The sequence below is a fragment of the Oratosquilla oratoria genome, chromosome 39, assembly GCF_046742065.1.
Source record: "Oratosquilla oratoria isolate Oo_2021 chromosome 39, ASM4674206v1, whole genome shotgun sequence".
NCBI classification, from domain to species: Eukaryota; Metazoa; Arthropoda; class Malacostraca; order Stomatopoda; family Squillidae; genus Oratosquilla; species Oratosquilla oratoria.
In genome coordinates, this window is record NC_134815.1 from 15,602,574 (window position 1) to 15,621,796 (window position 19,223).

At 41.8% G+C, this 19,223-nt stretch overlaps 1 protein-coding gene across 1 annotated transcript in view; it reads left to right on the plus strand.

The window, feature by feature from the left end:
* The window catches only part of LOC143020302 (zinc finger-containing ubiquitin peptidase 1-like), a 253,045-nt gene that overhangs the window by 17,614 nt on the left and 216,208 nt on the right, over nt 1-19,223 (plus strand). Inside the window, exon 3 of the mRNA XM_076176566.1 lies at nt 8,553-8,688. Coding sequence (XP_076032681.1) covers nt 8,553-8,688 — 136 coding nt within the window. The remainder of the gene's footprint in view (nt 1-8,552; nt 8,689-19,223) is intronic.

Sequence of the window (19,223 nt, forward strand, 5' to 3'; positions counted from 1 at the left end):
TCCATGTGTCCAAACCATCCCAATATTCTTTCATCAACCCTATCTTCCAGCTCCTTTTTCACCCCTGTTCTCTTCCTCACCTCCTCATTTCTCACTCTATCTAGCCTAGTAACCCCCATCATACTTCTCAGACACCTCATCTCAAACACATTCAAACTCCTTCTCTCTTCTTCTCTTATGTTCCACGTTTCTGCCCCATACAGTACTGTTGGCACAATCACTCCTTCATACAGTCTCCTCTTCACATCCATTCCTAAATGTCTATTCCTCATTGCACTCTTTAATCCACCAAGGCATTTACTCGCTTCTCTCAATCTACATTCTACCTCCACCTTCACTCCACCTTTTCCTGCTACACTTGCACCCAAGTATCTAAAGCTATCCACTTCCTCCAGTCGCTCTCCCTTAATGTTCACTTCCAGTCTACTGCCACTTTCACCCCTTGTACATCTCATCACCTTACTTTTATGCACATTTATCTTTAGCTTTCTTCTATCACATACTCTCCCAAACTCTGCCACCAGCTTCCTCAATCCCTCCTCCGATGCTGCCACAAGCGCAGTGTCGTCCGCAAACAACAGCTGGCTCACCTCCCACTTTTCTCCATTTTCTTTAACCATCTCCAATCCCTGACCCACTACCCTTGCATTCACCTCTCGCACCACCCTATCCATGTATAAGTTGAACAGCCTGGGCGACATAACGCATCCTTGACGAAGTCCCACCTTTACCTCAAACCACTCACTCTCTCCATTTCCAATCCTGACACAAGCTCTACTACCCTCATAAAAACTCTTGACAGCTCCCAAAAGCTTTCCTCCTATCCCATAAATCTGCATAACCTCCCACAGTGCCTTTCTGTCTACCCTGTCGTAAGCCTTTTCCAGATCCATAAAAGCCAAAAAAACATCCTTCCCCTTTCCTATAGCTTTCTCACATATCTGTCTTACCACAAAGATCTGATCTACACAACCTCTACCTGTCCTAAATCCACACTGTTCCTCACCAATTACTCCTTCTGTTCCTCTCCTAATCCTCTCAATCAAGATCCTCCCATAAGCCTTCCCAACTACACTTAACAAGCTAATCCCTCTGAAACTACTACATTCACACTTGTCCCCTTTTCCCTTGTAAAGAGGAACTATACAGGCACTCCTCCAGTCCTCCAGTACTCTACCCTCTCTCCAGCAAACATTAAATAACCTCACCAACCAGTCCACCATCACTTGACCATCACTTGACCTCCCTTTTTCAGACATTCTGCATGGCATCCATCCAGACCAGGTGCCTTACCTGCTTTCATCATCTTAACAACTGCCTTCACCTCATCCTTCCCTATTTCTCCTCCATTCTCCTCACTCATCACTCTCATTTTCTTCGCATTTCCCACTGCAGCTATCTTTCCTTCCCTATCCTCCTTCACATTTAGCAACTCCCTAAAATATTCTGCCCATCTTCCCCTTACTGCCTTCTCTTCCATTATCATCTCTCCATCTGCACCTTTTACCTTTTCTTCCCTACCTAATTCTCCTCCTCTTCCTCTCTTAATTTCTTTCCAAAACATCTTTTTATTACTTTCAAAATTTTCTGTCATACTCTTACCCCATTTCACATCTGCTCTCCTCTTTGCAACCTTTACCTTTTGCTTTACTTCTCTTTTCTTTTCTTTGTACCTCTCATATGACTCCCTCGTCCTCTTTTGTAACCAATCTGTGAATGCTCGCTTCTTCTCTTCTACACCTTTCTTTGTTTCCTCATCCCACCATTCACTACCCTTTCTTCTATTTCCCCCTATCCTTCTTGTTCCACACACCATCCTTGCACACTTTATGACTCCCTCCTTGAACCATCCCCATTCCTCCTCCACACCCATCTCTACTCCATCCTTTACTCCCTCCCACTCCTCCTTCAGCTTCTTTCCGTACTCCTTCTCCTTTTCCTTTTCATTCAAGGAGTTCACTCTAAGAACCTCCCTACCTTTTGTCCCTTTCCTCTTTCTCCATCTATCCTCCACTCTCAACTTACCTTCCACCAAAAAATGATCTGATATTCCCCCACTCTCTCCCCTTAGCACATGTACATCCTTAACTCTTCCTATCATAATCCTATTTACCACTACATAATCCATTAGGGCTCTATCTACCACCCTTCCCTCCACCACCCTCTCCCATATGTACTTATGCTTGACTTTCTTCCGAAACACTGTATTTGGTATCATCAACTCTCTAGACACATTTTTTACCATCAACTCTCCACTACGATTCTTTCCTGGATCTCCACACTTCCCAACCACTCCATCGATTGGACCATTTCCCACCCTAGCATTAAGGTCTCCCAGTACTATTACATTGACATTTCTTCCTAAACCCTCTATGCACTCATTTAAATCTATCCAAAAGGCCTCCCTTTCTTCTACACTCTTCTCACTGCCAGGCTCATATGCACTTACAAAGACCCACATCTCCTTTCCCAGTTTCACCTTCATCCACATTATCCTTAACCCCTTCCATACGGTGCCGCACACGTAGGCATCATGAGGAGCAAGTGGATTTGCGACGCTGCCATATCGGCATCTTGATTATATTTATTGTAGTCGCCCCTGTGTTTTTACATTCTCCCAAATGCGCCCTGAATCCCATTCTCTGTGGTTTTCAAAATTCGCGGGTGAAAGAGAGAACGATCGATATAAGCGGTGACTATATTTTATGATGCGAGTATTATTACGACACGTCATACGGCTGGCATTGGCTGCTGCCCGCGAGATTTAAGTCCCGTACTGAAGTGGTTAAGGAAACCTCCTTCCACTCCACTACCTGTTTACCTATCTCCTCACTTACTAGAATAGCCACCCCTTCCCTCCCTCGCCCTCTCTTCACTCCTGATAACCTCCCACTTACACTCCCAAACTTACACTCACCCTTCCCTTTCAACTTTGTTTCACTCAAAGCCAACACATCCATCTTTCTTCTCACAAACATACTACCTATCTCTTCCCTTTTACTCTCATCTGTACCACATCCACGCACATTAAAAGACCCAAACCTTAGGGTGCTGGTCCGAGGCCCTCCAACATCCCTTATGCCTTCACTTTTATTTTTAGGAGATATGCCCCATGGGGCTACAGGGAGAAGGATGCCTAGTCCCAATCCCCGTCCCTTTCTTCTCGCCTCTTACGATCCAAGTGGGAATACTTGGTGGCAGTATTCTTTTCCCCCACCACAGGGAATTCCCCCATCACAGAAAGAGAATACTCAGAGAAATGGTACAGGACAGCAACAAGGGGTTGGGGGACATCATAACGGAGGGACAGTCGTAGTATAAAAGTGTCATCATTTCTCTATGAACAGAGTTTTCTTCTATCATAGACAAAATGATGTGTGGCTCTGGTCCGTAGGGGTGCCCCATATAGACCCTAAAGTATCGACTGCATGCTACTTTGCCACAATAACAAGCAGCCAATACCCCTGACGGGGTACTCTTGTAAAAACTCTTGACTGCTCTTAACAGCTTTCCTCCAATCCCATATATCTGCAGTACCTCCCACAATGCCTTCCAGTCTACCCTGTCATAATCCTTTTCCAGATCCATAAAAGCCAAAAAAACATCCTTACCTTTTCCTATAGCTTTCTCACATATCTGTCTTACCACAAAAATCTGATCTACACATCCCCTACCTGTCCTAAACCCACACTGTTCCTCACCTATTACTCTGTTCCTCTCCTAATCCTCTCAATCAAGACCCACCCATAAGCCTTTCCAACTACACTCAACAAGCTGACCCCTCTGAAACTACTACACTCACACTTGTCCCCCTTTCCCTTGTAAAGTGGAACTTTACAGGCACTCCTCCAGTCCTCTGGCACTCTACCCTCTCTTAACCCCTTCCATATGGTGGCGCACACGTAGGCGTCATGAGGAGCAAGTGGATTCGCGACGCTGCCATATCGGCATCTTGATTATATTTATTGTAGTCGCCCCTGTGTTTTTACATTCTCCCAAATTCGACCTGAATCCCATTCTCTGTGGTTTTCAAAATTCGCGGGTGAAAGAGAGAACGATCGATATAAGCGGTGACTATATTTTATGATGCGAGTATTATTACGACACGTCGTACGGCTGGCATTGGCTGCTGCCCGCGAGATTTAAGTTCCGTACTGAAGTGGTTAAACAAACATTAAATAACCTCACCAGCCAGTCCACCATAAGTGTACCTCCTTTCTTCAGACATTCTGCATGGCATCCATCCAGACCAGGTGCCTTACCTGCTCTCATCATCTTAATAGCTGCTTTCACTTCATCCTTCCCTATTTCTCCTCCATTTTCCTCACTCATCACTCTCATTTTCTTAGCGCTTCCCACTGCAATTACCTTTCCCTCCCTATCCTCCTTCACATTTAGCAACTCCCTAAAATACTCTGCCCACCTTCCTCTCACTGCCTTCTCTTCCATTATCATCTCTCCATCTGCACCTTTTACCTTTTCTTCTCTACTTGATTCGCCTCCTCTTTCTCTTTTAATTTCCTTCCAAAACATCTTTTTATTACTTTCAAAATTTTCTGTCATACTCTTACCCCATTTCACATCTGCTCTCCTCTTTGCTTCCTTTATCTTATGCTTAACTTCCCTTCTCTTTACTTTGTACCTCTCATACGATTCCCTCGTCCTAATTTGTAGCCAATCTATGAATGCCTGCTTCTTCTCTTCTACACCTTTCTTTGCTTCCTCATCCCACCACTCACTACCCTTCCTTCTATTTCCTCCTGCCCTCCTTGTTCCACACACCATCTTTGCACACCTTATGACTCCCTCCTTGAACCATCCCCATTCCTCCTCCACTCCTAGTTCTACTCTATCCTTTACTTCCTCCCACTCCTCTTTCAGCTTCTTCTTATACTCATTCTCCTTTTTTTCTCATTTAAGCAGTTCACTCTAAGTACCTCCCTACCTTCTGCCCTTTTCCTCTTTCTCCACCTATTCTCCACTCTCAATATATCTTCCACCAGAAAATGATCTGATATTCCCCCACTCTCTCCCCTTAGAACATGTACATCCTTAACTCTTCCTACCATATTCCTGGTCACCACTGTATAGTCCATTAATGCTCTATCTGCCACCCTTCCATCCACCACTCTCTCCCATGTGTACTTATGCTTGACTTTCTTTCTAAACACTGTATTTGCTACCATCAACTCTCTTTCAAGACACATCTCCACTATCAATGCTAGGTAGTGAATACATAATGTACCCTTGCTTTTTTGAGTGCCCAAAGACAGCATTGCAGAACCAACATGCACATAGATAAACACTAATGGTGCACCAATATGAAAACTTCTCCAGAGAAATATTCTAGTTCAAATTGATAGTCCATAACTATGCTGTTAATCCATGCATCTTGGCTCTTGTTAGAGATATTTAAGGAGTCAAGACTACCCTCAAAAGATAATGAAAAACTCTCAGTATCACTGAAAGAACTGTCAAGTTTTGCTACAGGATGCTTGGGTTGGTACACAAGTCATGACATCATCAAAACTAATACCAAGAGATGGCATTGTATGATATTATATACGCTAAAATATGCTTCCCAAACACATTCTAAAGACAGTCTTAATCATCAATACAGTAATAATGTAGTAATATGTCTGCAGCCAATCAGCAGGAAGGAGAAACGAAAGCTCGTAACTGACATTGTTACTTTAAAATTATTTACTAGTTATACTGTATCATCTCTCTTTTCTAATTTTTTTTTTATATTAACTGACATTGTTATTTTAAAATTATTTACCAGATAGGGTGAATGTGAGCATTTTTCTGCTAAAAAATGGCCTAAGAAATTCATGAAATTGCTGAACTTATGAAAAAAAAAAAATTAAGAGCAAAATCCACAGCCGCGAACGGTGAACCGCGAATGAGTGAGGGTATACTGTGTGTGTTTATATATATATATATATATATATATATATATATATATATATATGCAAAGTAGACCACTTGGAAAAAAATTACTTTGCATAAAGCATAAGTGAACACATGTACCCATGTTCTTATTAGCATATATATATATATATATATATATATATATATATATATACAGTAAGTCCTCGGTATACGGTGCATATGCATTCCTGAAAACCTTACCATATACCGAACACAGGAAGAGACTGATTGTTGTGGTGGCCGCACAGTGTGGTGGCGCTATGGTACGGTGTAAACAAAACATGAGCAGATACCATATCTGTGAAGTTTTCTTATCATAAATAGAATCGAGGGTAATAATTACCAAATACCGTAACTGTGAATTCACTGGCTAAAGAATTACCATATAAGGAGGACCCACTGTATATATATATATATATATATATATATATATATATATATGTAAATATATATATATATATATATATATATATATATATATAAATATTCTTCTAAAAAGTGCTGTGGAAGTTGGGGACTGGTGGTATTTCGGTGACACTTTGTCCTAAAATATTCTTGAAAAAGCGCTTGGGTAAGTCGGGGTCAGGTGGTATTCTTCCTCTTCTTCTTCATGTTCTTCTTCTTCTTCGCATTCTTTTTCTTCTTAGCGTTCTTCTTCTTCTTCTTCGTCTTCGCCTTCGTCTTCGCCTTCTTCTTCTTCCTCTTCTTCTTCTTCCTCTTCCTCTCCTTCTTCTTCTTCTTCTCCTTCTTCTTCTTCGCGTTCTTCTTCTTCTTCGCGTTCTTCTTCTTCGCGTTCTTCTTCTTCTTCTTCTTTGCGTTCTTCTTCTTCTTCTTCGCGTTCTTCTTCTTCTTTGTGTTCTTCTTCCTCGCATTCTTCTTCTTCTTCTTCGCGTTCTTCTTCTTTTTCTTCTTCTTCTTCTTTGCGTTCTTCTTCTTCTGCTTCTTCTTCTTCTTCTTCTTCTTCTTCTTCTAAATAAAAATATTCTTCTAAATAACGCTGTGGACGTCGGGGAAAGGTGGTATTACGGTGACACTTTGTCCTAAAAATATTCTTTGCAAATTCCTGGGTGAGTTTCAACTCGTTGATTGGCTGAGAGAGTGATGACGTCACGGCAACGGAGACAAATGATTGGCCGAGAGCAGTGACGTCACGGCAACGGAGACGGCTGATTGGCTGAGAGCGGGACGAAAAAATAAAATTCTCCAAAATGTTTCAATGTCACGACGTCCCTAACCGATTTGAACGGGGATCCGGCAAAAAAATTACAATGACGGACCCCGTGACACGGGCCATCCCTGTAAGGGTATAAATTGCATATACGCGGTCTTGGGACTCGAGCGGATCTAGAGGACTCGAGCGGATCTTTGAGACTCGAGCGGATCTAGAGGACTCGAGCGGATCTTTGGGACTTGAGCAGATCTAGAGGACTCGAGCGGATCTTTGGGACTCGAGCGGATCTTGAGGGCTCGAGCGGATCTTTGGGACTCGAGCGGATCTTGAGGACTCGAGCGGATCTACGGGACTCCACCAAAATATAGACTAAAAACACGTGGGCGTAAGTCTAAATAAAAATATTCTTCTAAATAACAAAAATGACGAAAATAAAAGAGGTGAATAATTTACAGTTGTTTATTTTATAGCCTTTGTTTGAAGGTGGGGCGTAGCCCCCCGCGAGCAAAGCGAGGTGCGCCGCAGGCCAAGCCCCCCGGCGCAGCCAGACTGGCGAAGCCAGGGGCTTGTATATATATATATATATATATATAGATATATATATATATATATATAGTATATATATATATAGTATATATATATATAGTATATATATATATAGTATATATATATATATGTATATATATATAATATATATATATATATATATATAGTATATGTATATATATATATATATATATATATATACATATATATATATATATATATATATATATATATATATACATATATATATACCAAGGCTTTTTCCCCCTTACCAGGGAGGTAGCCAAAAAGGACAAGGCATAAAATCATTCCCACCCATTCCATCCCCGAAAACACTCCACACCCCTCCACCCTCCCTCCCATCTTAGCACCTCCTAGATGACGGGTCATCCCTGCACCCTGTCCACTGCCCTGGGTCAGAAGCAGTGTTGCAGGACACAGCACATCCACAGCAAGGCCGCTTCATTAAATCGGTGACCCCCCCTCTCCGTCCCCCCATATATAAAATTTTAAGGTTCTTAAAGCCTTTTTACTTAATCTGTATTTAAAAACTGAAAATATTAAAAAACTTTATTTTATGATCATATATACATATACCAAAGGCTTTTTCCCTCTTACAAGGGAGGTAGCCAAAAAGAAAAAAAGGCATAATTATTATCATTGATTAGATAATGATTTTCAGTCTAGAAGTTAATTTGATATGAAAAATTAATTACATTAATTAACAATTTGGACCCCAGGTTTAAGATATTTTTACATATTTCATCCAGTTAGCTGTTACCTAAAATAAGATGGCTAGGCAAGTGAGGGGTCCTCACCATATGAATATATTTGTAAAAATCTTGTTTATTTTGTTTGATACATTCATGTATTTTAGTTCTCTAATTCAAATATTCTTCAGTCAACAGTTGTCACTCCTCTGGAAAGTGAAGCTGAAGACATTGGCTGCTGTCCAGTGTGTAGTAGGACTGGCTTTGGCTCTCATAATGAGCTAGCTCTTCATATTGATACTCATTTTTCGTGTAAGTCATCACTTGGTAAGTAACTTTTTTCTCACTTGTTAAATGCACTTATTGTATGCTCTAGTCTATCTATTTTAACCTGGTGGAGAGTTATTAAGGGTCAGAAATTGCACTGGATGTTGGAATAACATTTTTGGCAGCATGAAACTGTTCAATCAATCAATCAATCAATAACAGGAGTCCACTACTGAATAAAGACCTCTCCCAAATGCTTCTATGACTACGCCAACTTTTGCCACATTGCTCCCACAAACTTCTCGACCTATTGTCTCTCATCCTACTGTTTGGTGTCCCTCCATGTGGCATCCAGACAATAATACATGTACTCTATCTCCCATCCTCCTTTTTGGTCACTTTCCCAGCTCAGTTCCATTTGTACTTCTATATCACCTCTATGAGACAAATGACAAATACCTGCTAGTGGTGGTCAGGCAAGATAGGTAACAGAGAGAACCATCCATATGGTGCCCATTTTTAGAACTGGGCAGCCTTTTCACTATCCTCTGGAGGTGCAATTGTGAGGGGCTGGCACTTATTCTCCAAACTGAGTGCAAAATTTCATTCTAACAACTCCATTTTCTCATCCTTTTAACCCCTTCCATACGGTGCCGCATACGTAGGCGGCATGAGGAGCAAGTGGATACGCGAGGCTGCCATATCGGCGTCTTGATTATATTTATTGTAGTTGCCCCTGCGTAATGACATACTCTCAACTGTCTTCATCACATTTTCTATGGTTATCAAAATTCACGGGTGAAAGAGAGAACGATCGATATAAGCAGTGACTATATTTTATGATGCGAGTATTATTACGACACATCGTACATCTGGCAGCTAATGCTGCCCGCGAGATTTTGGCCCGTACTGAAGAGGTTAAGGGGCTGCCCAGCCATGTTTTACCTGTCCCACACCCACCCAACACCTATTTTTTGTACTTTTTATATTAGCTCATTGTGAACGATGAGTCATCCTTGTTCCTTGCCTGCTGCTTGGGTCTGAAGCACTGCAGCAAGACACAGCTTCCTTGAAGCAGGGCCCAACAGCTGAAGCTGGTTTACACCCACCACTTCATTACATGGTAACCCTCCCCACACATCCACTCAAGAATACATAGCAAGCAAAAAGAAATTCCTTTGAGCCACATATATTTATCATTCGTTTACAACCATTTTTTACTCAAAATTTCCTTTCCCCTCTCCCTTTTTGGCTCGAAAGACATTCCTCTTGTGCCAAAGGCCCTTTCACCCCATCCATCCCATTCTCAGTCTTCCCCCTCAAGTTCATTCCATCCACCTCTGCTTTCTGCACTTTTTTTTCACTTATTATTTCCATATGCTCAAACCATACCAGTATTCTTTGATCAAGCCTATCTGCCAGCTTCCTTTCTACCCTCCATTCCATGGCTCACCTCATCATTTCTCACTTTATCCACCTGTATAACCTCCAGTATACTTCTTAAACACTTCAATTCATTCATATTTAAAATCTTTCCATCTCCATTAAATTCCAAGTTTCAACCAAATAGTATCTTAGCCACATACACTCCATAATACAGACTTCTCTTTGCATTCATCTGTAGCTACATATATCACATGATGCTTTTTATTCCCTCAAACATTCATTTGCTTCTTTCACTCTGCAATTCACCTCCACCACATATCTCCATTCCTTGGTACATGTGACACTAAATATATTGAAAACTCTTCACTTCCTCTAGCTTCTCTCCTTCAAGACTTCCAACTCACTGCCACCCTCTCCTCTTGTACACTTCTTCATCTTTTGCCCAATTTACTTTCAACTTTCTCCTTTCAAGTACCTTCCCAAACATCATTGGCTGCCTAAGGCCAATCTTTGAGCCAGCCATAAGATCAATGTCATCAGTAAACAACAACTGGTTCACCTATTTCCCTCCACTCACTCTGACCACTTGCAAACTCATGCATGTCACCCTAACATTTACTTCCAGCACCACCCCATCCAAGTGCACATTGAACAACTATGGTGATATTACACAACCTTGGTACAGTCCCATTTTCATCACAGACCTTTTACTCATACAATTTCCAACCCTAACACAAGGTCTACTGCTTCTGTTAAAATGTGTAACTGCCCTTAAGAACTTTGTCCCTATTTCATACATCTGCAACATCTCCTACAATGCTTTTATGTCAACTCTATCATAAGCAATCTCCAGACCCATAAAAGCCCAAAAGACATCCTTACCTTTTGCTAAAAATTCCTTCGTGTCTTCCACACTACAAAAATTTGATCCTCACATACTCTTCCTTTTTTAAACTCGCACTGTCCCTCCCCAACTACTCTCTCAGTTCCCCTCCTCCTAATCTGCTCAATTAACATTCTCCCATATGCCTTTCCAACTACGCTCAGACTGATCTCCCTAAACCTACTATATACAGGTAGTTCTCGATATATGCGACTTCGATATATGCGAATTCGCGTATATGCGATTCAAGAATTTGCACCACTTTTTTATATGTGCGGGGATATATTCGAAGATATGCGATTTGACCTAAAAAAAAAAAAAAAAATAGTCGCGGCCGATTATTTTTTTCAAAATACCTATTATATATTTGAAGTTGGTGCGCATAAAGCCGTGTGGTAACACTGGCTGCATCAGCTAGGTAGAGCTGGCATCACTGCGGCGTTATCACAACAACACCGGCAGCTGTACAGACGGCATCGTCTTAGGCATCCTTCCTGTTTCATAGGCCAAACCATTGTCTTTCTGCAGGTAATTAAGCTTTTTTGATACACAAATTAATTATTTTTTTGGTAAAATTTTACTTTCGACCTTTGTTTGAATATAGCAATACAAAATTAAATAGTAATTTTGTAAATTAAAATGTATCAACGTAATATGCAATTTTGTGTGCGGAAATGAAAATAAAAATACGTTGCTACAACAGATTTCTTAAGTAACGAAGTCGTGTATGACGAATGGTACGCCATGTTTGTTGTGGTAGATGCCGACGTCGGAGAAATGAAAGGACGGTAAATTTGTCTAAAACTAAACTAAACTAAACTAACCTAACCTAACCTGTGTTTAATAAATCATTACCTGCAAATTAGATATCATCCAGCTGGTCCTCGTCGTCGTCGTCGTGAGAGACTTTGGCGGGCTTTTCAACCACTCTCTCAGCTTTTGTATGGCTATATTCCTCCAATGGTCGAAAGTAAAATTTTACAGGTTAGGTTAGGTTAGTTTACTTTACTTTACTTTAATTTAGACAAATTTATCGTTCTTTCATTTCTCCGACGTCGGAATCTACCATAACAAACATGGCGTACCATTCGTAGTACACAACTTCGTTACTTAAGAAATCTGTTTTAGCAAATTTTTTTATTTTCATTTCCGCACACAAAATTGCATATTACGTTCATACACTTTAATTTACAAAATTACTATTTAATTTTGTATTGCTATATTCCAACAAAGGTCGAAAGTAAAATTTTACCATTTTTTTCACAAACAAATTAATTTTTGATACTTATTACTGCCCCAATTAATTTCGTCAATTTTCACTCTCTGCAAGAATTATCGTTTATTCTCCGCACTGGATAAACTCTAAGCAGTAAGCCTGCCTGTGTATCTCCAGAGCACATCAACAGTCAGTTTAAGCGTAGCAAGCAGTCTGAAATGTGAATTATAAACAGACTGATTTTTCAAACAGCTGAAGAAAATACGCTTGGCGAAATAAGTGATGTTTATGGTAGCGTCTTTTCCCGAGGTTAATACTTACATGTCAGAGAGTGTTAATGTTGCAGAATATCATGCAGAATATATGAGATGCAGTATGTAAGCCCTTTGCCAAAATAAAATATGTAAAAAAAAAAAAAAAAAAAAAATCAATCCGAGTTGAGAACGTATCCCCCTTTTTCCCATAGGTTCAATAGTTCGATATATGCGAATTCGTTATATGCGGGGGGTCCGCGGAACGGAACCCCCGCATATAACGAGAACTACCTGTACCAAAGGCTTCTTCCCCCATTTAAAGGTAGCCAAAAATCTAAAACTACTATGTTCATATACAGGGTGTTTGGGATAGATTTGACACTTTTTTGGAAGGGAAAGAAAAACATCATATCTTTGCCAAACATTGATGTATTCTCAAAATTCAAAGTGCATCTCTTAGAGGATATTTTGCCAAATACAGCTCACTCAAAGAAGCTGCCCTGAGCCTCCACCATGGCCTCCAGGCGGGACCTGAGCCTGCAGCACGCGGCCTTCATGGTGTCCTTTGAGAGATACCTGAACACCAGCATGATCCTGGCAATCAGCTCGTCCTTGGTGTTGCAGGTGGCAAGATTGGTGTCTTTTTCAACTGTACCCCACACATAATAGTCCATGGAGTTGCAATCAGGCAAGTTGGGGGGGCCAGATGTTGAGACTGGTGAAGTCGTAGAAGTTCTCAGACAGCCACTATAGGGTTTTTCCGGATGTGTGACATGGAGCTGAGTCCTGCTGCCACATGTATGATCTTCCCACAGCCACCCTCTCCAAACGGCAGCAACCAGCCCTGGCCACTGGCTCTACGCAGGTGGCACCGATCCTCGAGGAGCTACGACTGCCTTGGGGAGTACCACAATCCTTTTTCTCAACATGCAATGTTACGTTTTTTCTGCACCGAGGGGTGATTTTCCGGCGATCACCCCTCTTTGTCTACTTTTAGCCGGAGATGTAGAGAGCAATCCTGGGCCCACCACAAAATACGCATGCCCAACATGCTCTAAACCCATTACCTCGAGCAGACAGACAAAGGGCTCAGTTCAGTGCAATATGTGCAAAAACTGGGCCCACCTCACTTGTACAACACTTGCTGACACAAACCAATACACAGACACTTGGACATGTTCTACCTGCCCTCCAGTAACCCCACTCCCACCTCCCCAACCACAGCCAGCACCCTCACCCACTCCCAATTTCCCTTTGCCCTTATCCCCAATCAGTACTCCCCTTCCTTTGTCCCCAATCTCTCCTTTCCCCCCCTCTAACCCAGATCCTATACCTTCCCCATTAACACCCCAACCTCAACCCCAAACGGCAACATACAACACATACAGAACACACATCAACATATTACAACACAACATTGACAGTATTAACACAAAAAAACATGAACTCGAACACTTTCTTAAACAACACAACATACACATTGCAATTATACAAGAAACAAAACTAAGACACTCACACAAAACACCATAATTTCATAATTACACCACCATCAGACAAGACCGGACCGACGGCAATGGCGGTGGACTCATCACCCTGATCCACCACTCCATCTGTTTTGTGGACACAAGTGCCACAACCAAAATTCTCCTCCCTACCACAGAGAACACTACAGAAATCCAATCCATTCGAATCCGCACAGGCAACAAATCAACACTGACAATAGTTAACATGTACATTCCCCCCAATCATCCCCCACAGTTCCAAACACCTTCAGGCCTCAATTTAGCCAACTAGCCTCAATCCCCAACCTGATCATGGGTGGTGACTTCAACGCCAAGTCGTCTGCCTGGTATGTCGACAACCCTGACACAGACAGGGCTTGATATACAGACTCAGTTTGACTCATTGACTATCATGAACAACACACATAATCATACACATATCCCACACCAAGCCCTATACACTCCCTCCTCTCCTGATATCACCTTCTGCTCCCCCTGCCTAACCCCAACAACATCATGGAGAGTGGTCGGAACCCTTGTTTCTGACCACCTTCCAATCATCATCACCACTAAAACAAGATGCACCCCAGTTGGCCACAGACACACATACACCAATTACAAGAGAGCTAACTGGGAAGCTTTTACTGAAGAGACAGAACAATATTTTGAAACACTTAACAGTACACCAATCACAAACATAAACAATGCTGTGCACACTTTTAATACAATTATACAAAATGCAGACAAGAGATACATCCCTAAAGGCAACAGAAAATCACACAACCCCCAACTTCACACCAGAAATCCAAGGCCTCATCAGACAACGAGACACGCTTAAACACAATACCCCCACACCTATCCCTCAAAACATAGCAGACCAAATACAAACACTAAACACTGTGATTGCCAATAAAATACACGAACAAAAAACACAAAATTGGCAAAACTTTATCAATACACTTGATCACAAAACAAACACCAGCAAATTGTACAAAACACTCAACAGCATTACACTATCCAACAGTAACACAACACGCTCTCATGCAGCAATAATCACAATAACAGACAATCTACCCCCAAACAGACAACAAGCAAACACACTCATAAATCATTTTGCACAGACAAGCCATCTCACTTCTCACCCTGATGACCGACGCACTATTCGACGTAAGAAAGACTTTCCCACAGACTCAGACTATACACCCTTCATAGACAGTCAGACAAAACACATACATAATCTCAAGCACTCATCTGCCTGTGGCCCTGATAACATAAGTAACATCCACCTAAAACACATTGGACCACAAGGTATACACACACTCACAAACATTGCAAACTACATCTATTCACACAACACTATACCCGACATCTGGAAACATGGTAAAATAATCACCATTCCAAAACCGAACAAACACCCAACAATCCCAACATCGTACCACCCAATCACACTTCTCTGCACCCCCTCTAATGTCATTGAATGCCTAATACTTAAACTTGTCACACCACATATTCCCCTTGCTGACTCACAACACGGTTTTAGGCCACTGTACTCCACAAACACTCTTCTGATAAACCTCACACAAAGAATTTTAGATGGCATCAATTCAGATAGGCCCCACCACAGAACACTTCATCAATTCAGATAGGCCCCACCACAGAACACTTCTTATAACATTAGACATTAGTAAAGCTTTTGATGCTATCCCCTGCCACAACCTAACAAATAAAAGATATAACACAGACATGCACAATAACACCAAAAGACGGCTGGCCAATTATCTGGCAGGTAAGAATGCTTATGTGTCATATAATGGCCAATCATTGCACATCAGAAACATTAAGAATGGAGTACCACAGGGCTCTGTTCTATCCCCCACACTCTTTAATCTATACATGCATGACTTACCCACACCAGAAACCTCAGAAATACAAATCTCTTCCTATGCAGACGACATAACAATCACATGCACACATCGTAACACAGACTCAAAATAGCTCAACATTTCTCACCAACTGGACAAAAGAACACAAATACATACCTCATCTCTACATCAACAACACTCTAATACCACACACAAACACACCGAAAATTCTTGATGTAACATACGATACATCCATGTCTTTCAAACAACACATCACAAACATAAAAAACAAATGCACACCTAGACTTAACGCACTTAAGTTAATCGCTGGAACAACATTTGGACAAAACAAAGAAACTAATACAACAATATACAAACAATGCATACGTCAGTGATGAATTGTGCGAGTCCTGCATGGGCTCCTAATCTCAGTGAGACACACCACAACATCCTTCAAATCATACAAAACAAAGCCCTAAAAACAATTACAAGCTGCACAAATACAACACCTACAGACCATTTACACCATGAAACAAAAGTCCTCAAAGTCAAAGACCACCTCGACATGAGAGGCACACAAGCACTTGCCGCAGCCACCACAAACACATCACACCCGCTACACTACATAGCAGAACACCCACACACACCAAGAAACATTAAAACAACATCCAAAGACCTGTATCACACACAGATACTCTCTTCTCTTCCTCCACAACCACCAAATAACAGCCTCCGGAAACATATTCATAATCATATCACTCACTGCTCCATTAACACACTGAAAGACAACACACTGCTGCATGCCAGACCCCCTGATATCCACCCTTCTGAATCCTCTCTCCCACGAAAGGACAGAGTCCACCTGGCCAGACTGCGGTGCGGCCACCACCCAGCACTTCTAAGCTACCAGAAGAGGCTGGATGACCGCATTGTGAACAGCTGCCCAGGATGTAATACTTCACCCCATACCATACAGCACATAATGGAAGACTGCATTATACACAATCATGCACGCAAACAACACAACATACACTCTATAAAGGATTTGTGGGAAAACCCAGTTTTGGCTGTGGCATTCCTTGGGGAGACGGGACTGCTTGGACAGACAGTCTAGGGAACGACAACAACAACAACAACAGTGGACAGCAACTCAATATAGCCGTCTGAAGTGAGTCTGAGTCCCTCTTCAAAGATGTGGGGTGGCATGACGTGGCCTTTGCTGGAAGCACACCCAAAGACCATCACAGTTTGAGGGAATTGGTCTTCATGAAGCACGAGACATTGTGTGGACTGTAGGCTAGCCACCTGTTGTTCTGTGTGTTGTGCAACTGGTCCTGGTAGAAGTTCTTCTCGTCTGAGAAGAACCAGAGCATCCCTGGCTCGACTGGATGTTTGACCTTGTTGAGGAGTTTCTTGGCTTTCATAAGGCAGTTCTCTTTGGCCTTGTCAGTGAATAGTTGGCCCTTGTGCCTCTTGTACGAGGAGTAGTGAAGATCCTCATTCATCACTTTCTTCATAGTCACCACTCTGATGCCCATCTCTCTCATCAAGGTCTGCATTGCCTTGCCTGGATCTTGCCACACCTTTTTTTGCAGCTTCTTGATGAATTTCATTGTGTGGACAGAGTCAGAACGCCTGCTATTATCCTTCCTGCTAGCCACTGCTTCCACATCTCTGGTATTAATCATGCAATGAGAGTGGGACAGGATAAGATCAGGGGACTCCACCATCCCCAAGTTTTATGGGGTTACCGAAGGTACACATAAATTGAGTATTTTTGAGGCCCATTATCACCTTCATAGGGTCTTCCACATACAACCTAGCTTTGGTGGTGGGCAAATGAATCAAGCCCCTAGTTGTGAACTTGTCCTGGATGTTAGAACTTGCATGTGTTCCTGAGGAAAATATGAGACATCAGTATGGAGAAGGATGAGGTCATGGTATCATTCGATGTCAAATCCATGTTTACATCTTTGCCATGACCTAGTAAAGTAACCCATGATGGTTATGGTGGAGATGCAGGGCTTCCTCAAGAAGGAAAATCTTTCTCTGGTTGTGCTACTGGGATTAGTAAATCTGTGCCTGGACTCAACTTTTTTCAGATTTGGAAATTCAGTTTATCATAAAAAAGTCGGGAACTTCATGGGTTTGCCAATATCCTGATATTGGCAAAGATCACCTCAAGGAGGAAATACTAACCACAGTTCCACCATCCTTGAAGTTGTGGGTTCAGTATGTTGATGACATATTGGCAGTTCTGAAGGAGGGGGATGTTGAAGATTTCCTGGGATAGCTCAGTAGAAAGAGCAAGGCAGTACAGTTTGAGACTGAAAAGGAGGTAGAAGGCCCGCTGCAGTTCCTAGACATCTTGGTGACACACAGCAGGAACTTGTGTCCACCAGTGAACACAGAAAGGCTATGCACACTGACTGTTGGACTATGAGAGTAACCATGTGGTGTACCACAAAAGGAGTGTTGTGAGGACATTGTGGAGCAGAGTGGAGAAGGTTTGTTCCATGGCTGACTCACTGAAAGAAAAGAACAGGTTGAGGAAGGCGTTCACGATAATGGATATCCTAACCAAGTGGTAAGGAGGCAGGTGGCACCACAAAGTGAAGTTGAGTGAAGTCTGTCATCGCTAGGGACAAGGATGATGATCCCACAAATGAAAGGGGTATCTTTTGCACAATATTTGCAGACATAAAACACTACACTCAGACAAAACATATGATCCATAACCTCAAGTACTTGTCTGTTTGTGATCCTGACAACATAAGTAACATCCACCTAAAACACCTTGTACCACATGGCATACATGCACTCCCAACATTGCAAACTACAGACATGCACGCAGTATCATACCTGACATCTGGAAACACAATCCCCAAACCAAACAAAAAACAAAGGATTACAAAGGTGGAGCATGCTGACAGGAGACCTTTTGGTCAATATCTAGGTCAGATGCAAAAAAAAATCATAATGATAATAAATGAATAAATAAAAACTATGATAATATAAATAACAATACAGTCGAACCTCGAAAGCCAGGACCCAGAATGCCCGGACCCTCGTATGACCGGTCGAAATGAACAAAGGGTGGACTTTTCAAGCAAAGTTCCCTATTTGTCCGGTAGGTGGCAGCGATGGCCATACACGTGTACTCAAACCCGGCCCAGTCAAGCCACCACCAGGGCTGTCGTTTCGTAGAATTTTGTACCAAAATGTAGTAAAATAGCGGTATGTGGCAACTGCACAAGGACATGAGGAAGTTTTTTCTTCATATCAGCGGGCTGTTAAAAACATTCAAAAACTCAAACTTTTGTTTAAAAATCATAGAACTAGTTATCAAATAATAAATGGTACATCAAAATATGACTTATATTGGTAATTGAGTTACAAAATATTATATCCCAAAAGATACGTTTTTACGGTGTAGAAAAAAGTTATACGCTAAAGTTTCAGCTCTCTTTTAGCACCAGGGCTGCCGTTTCA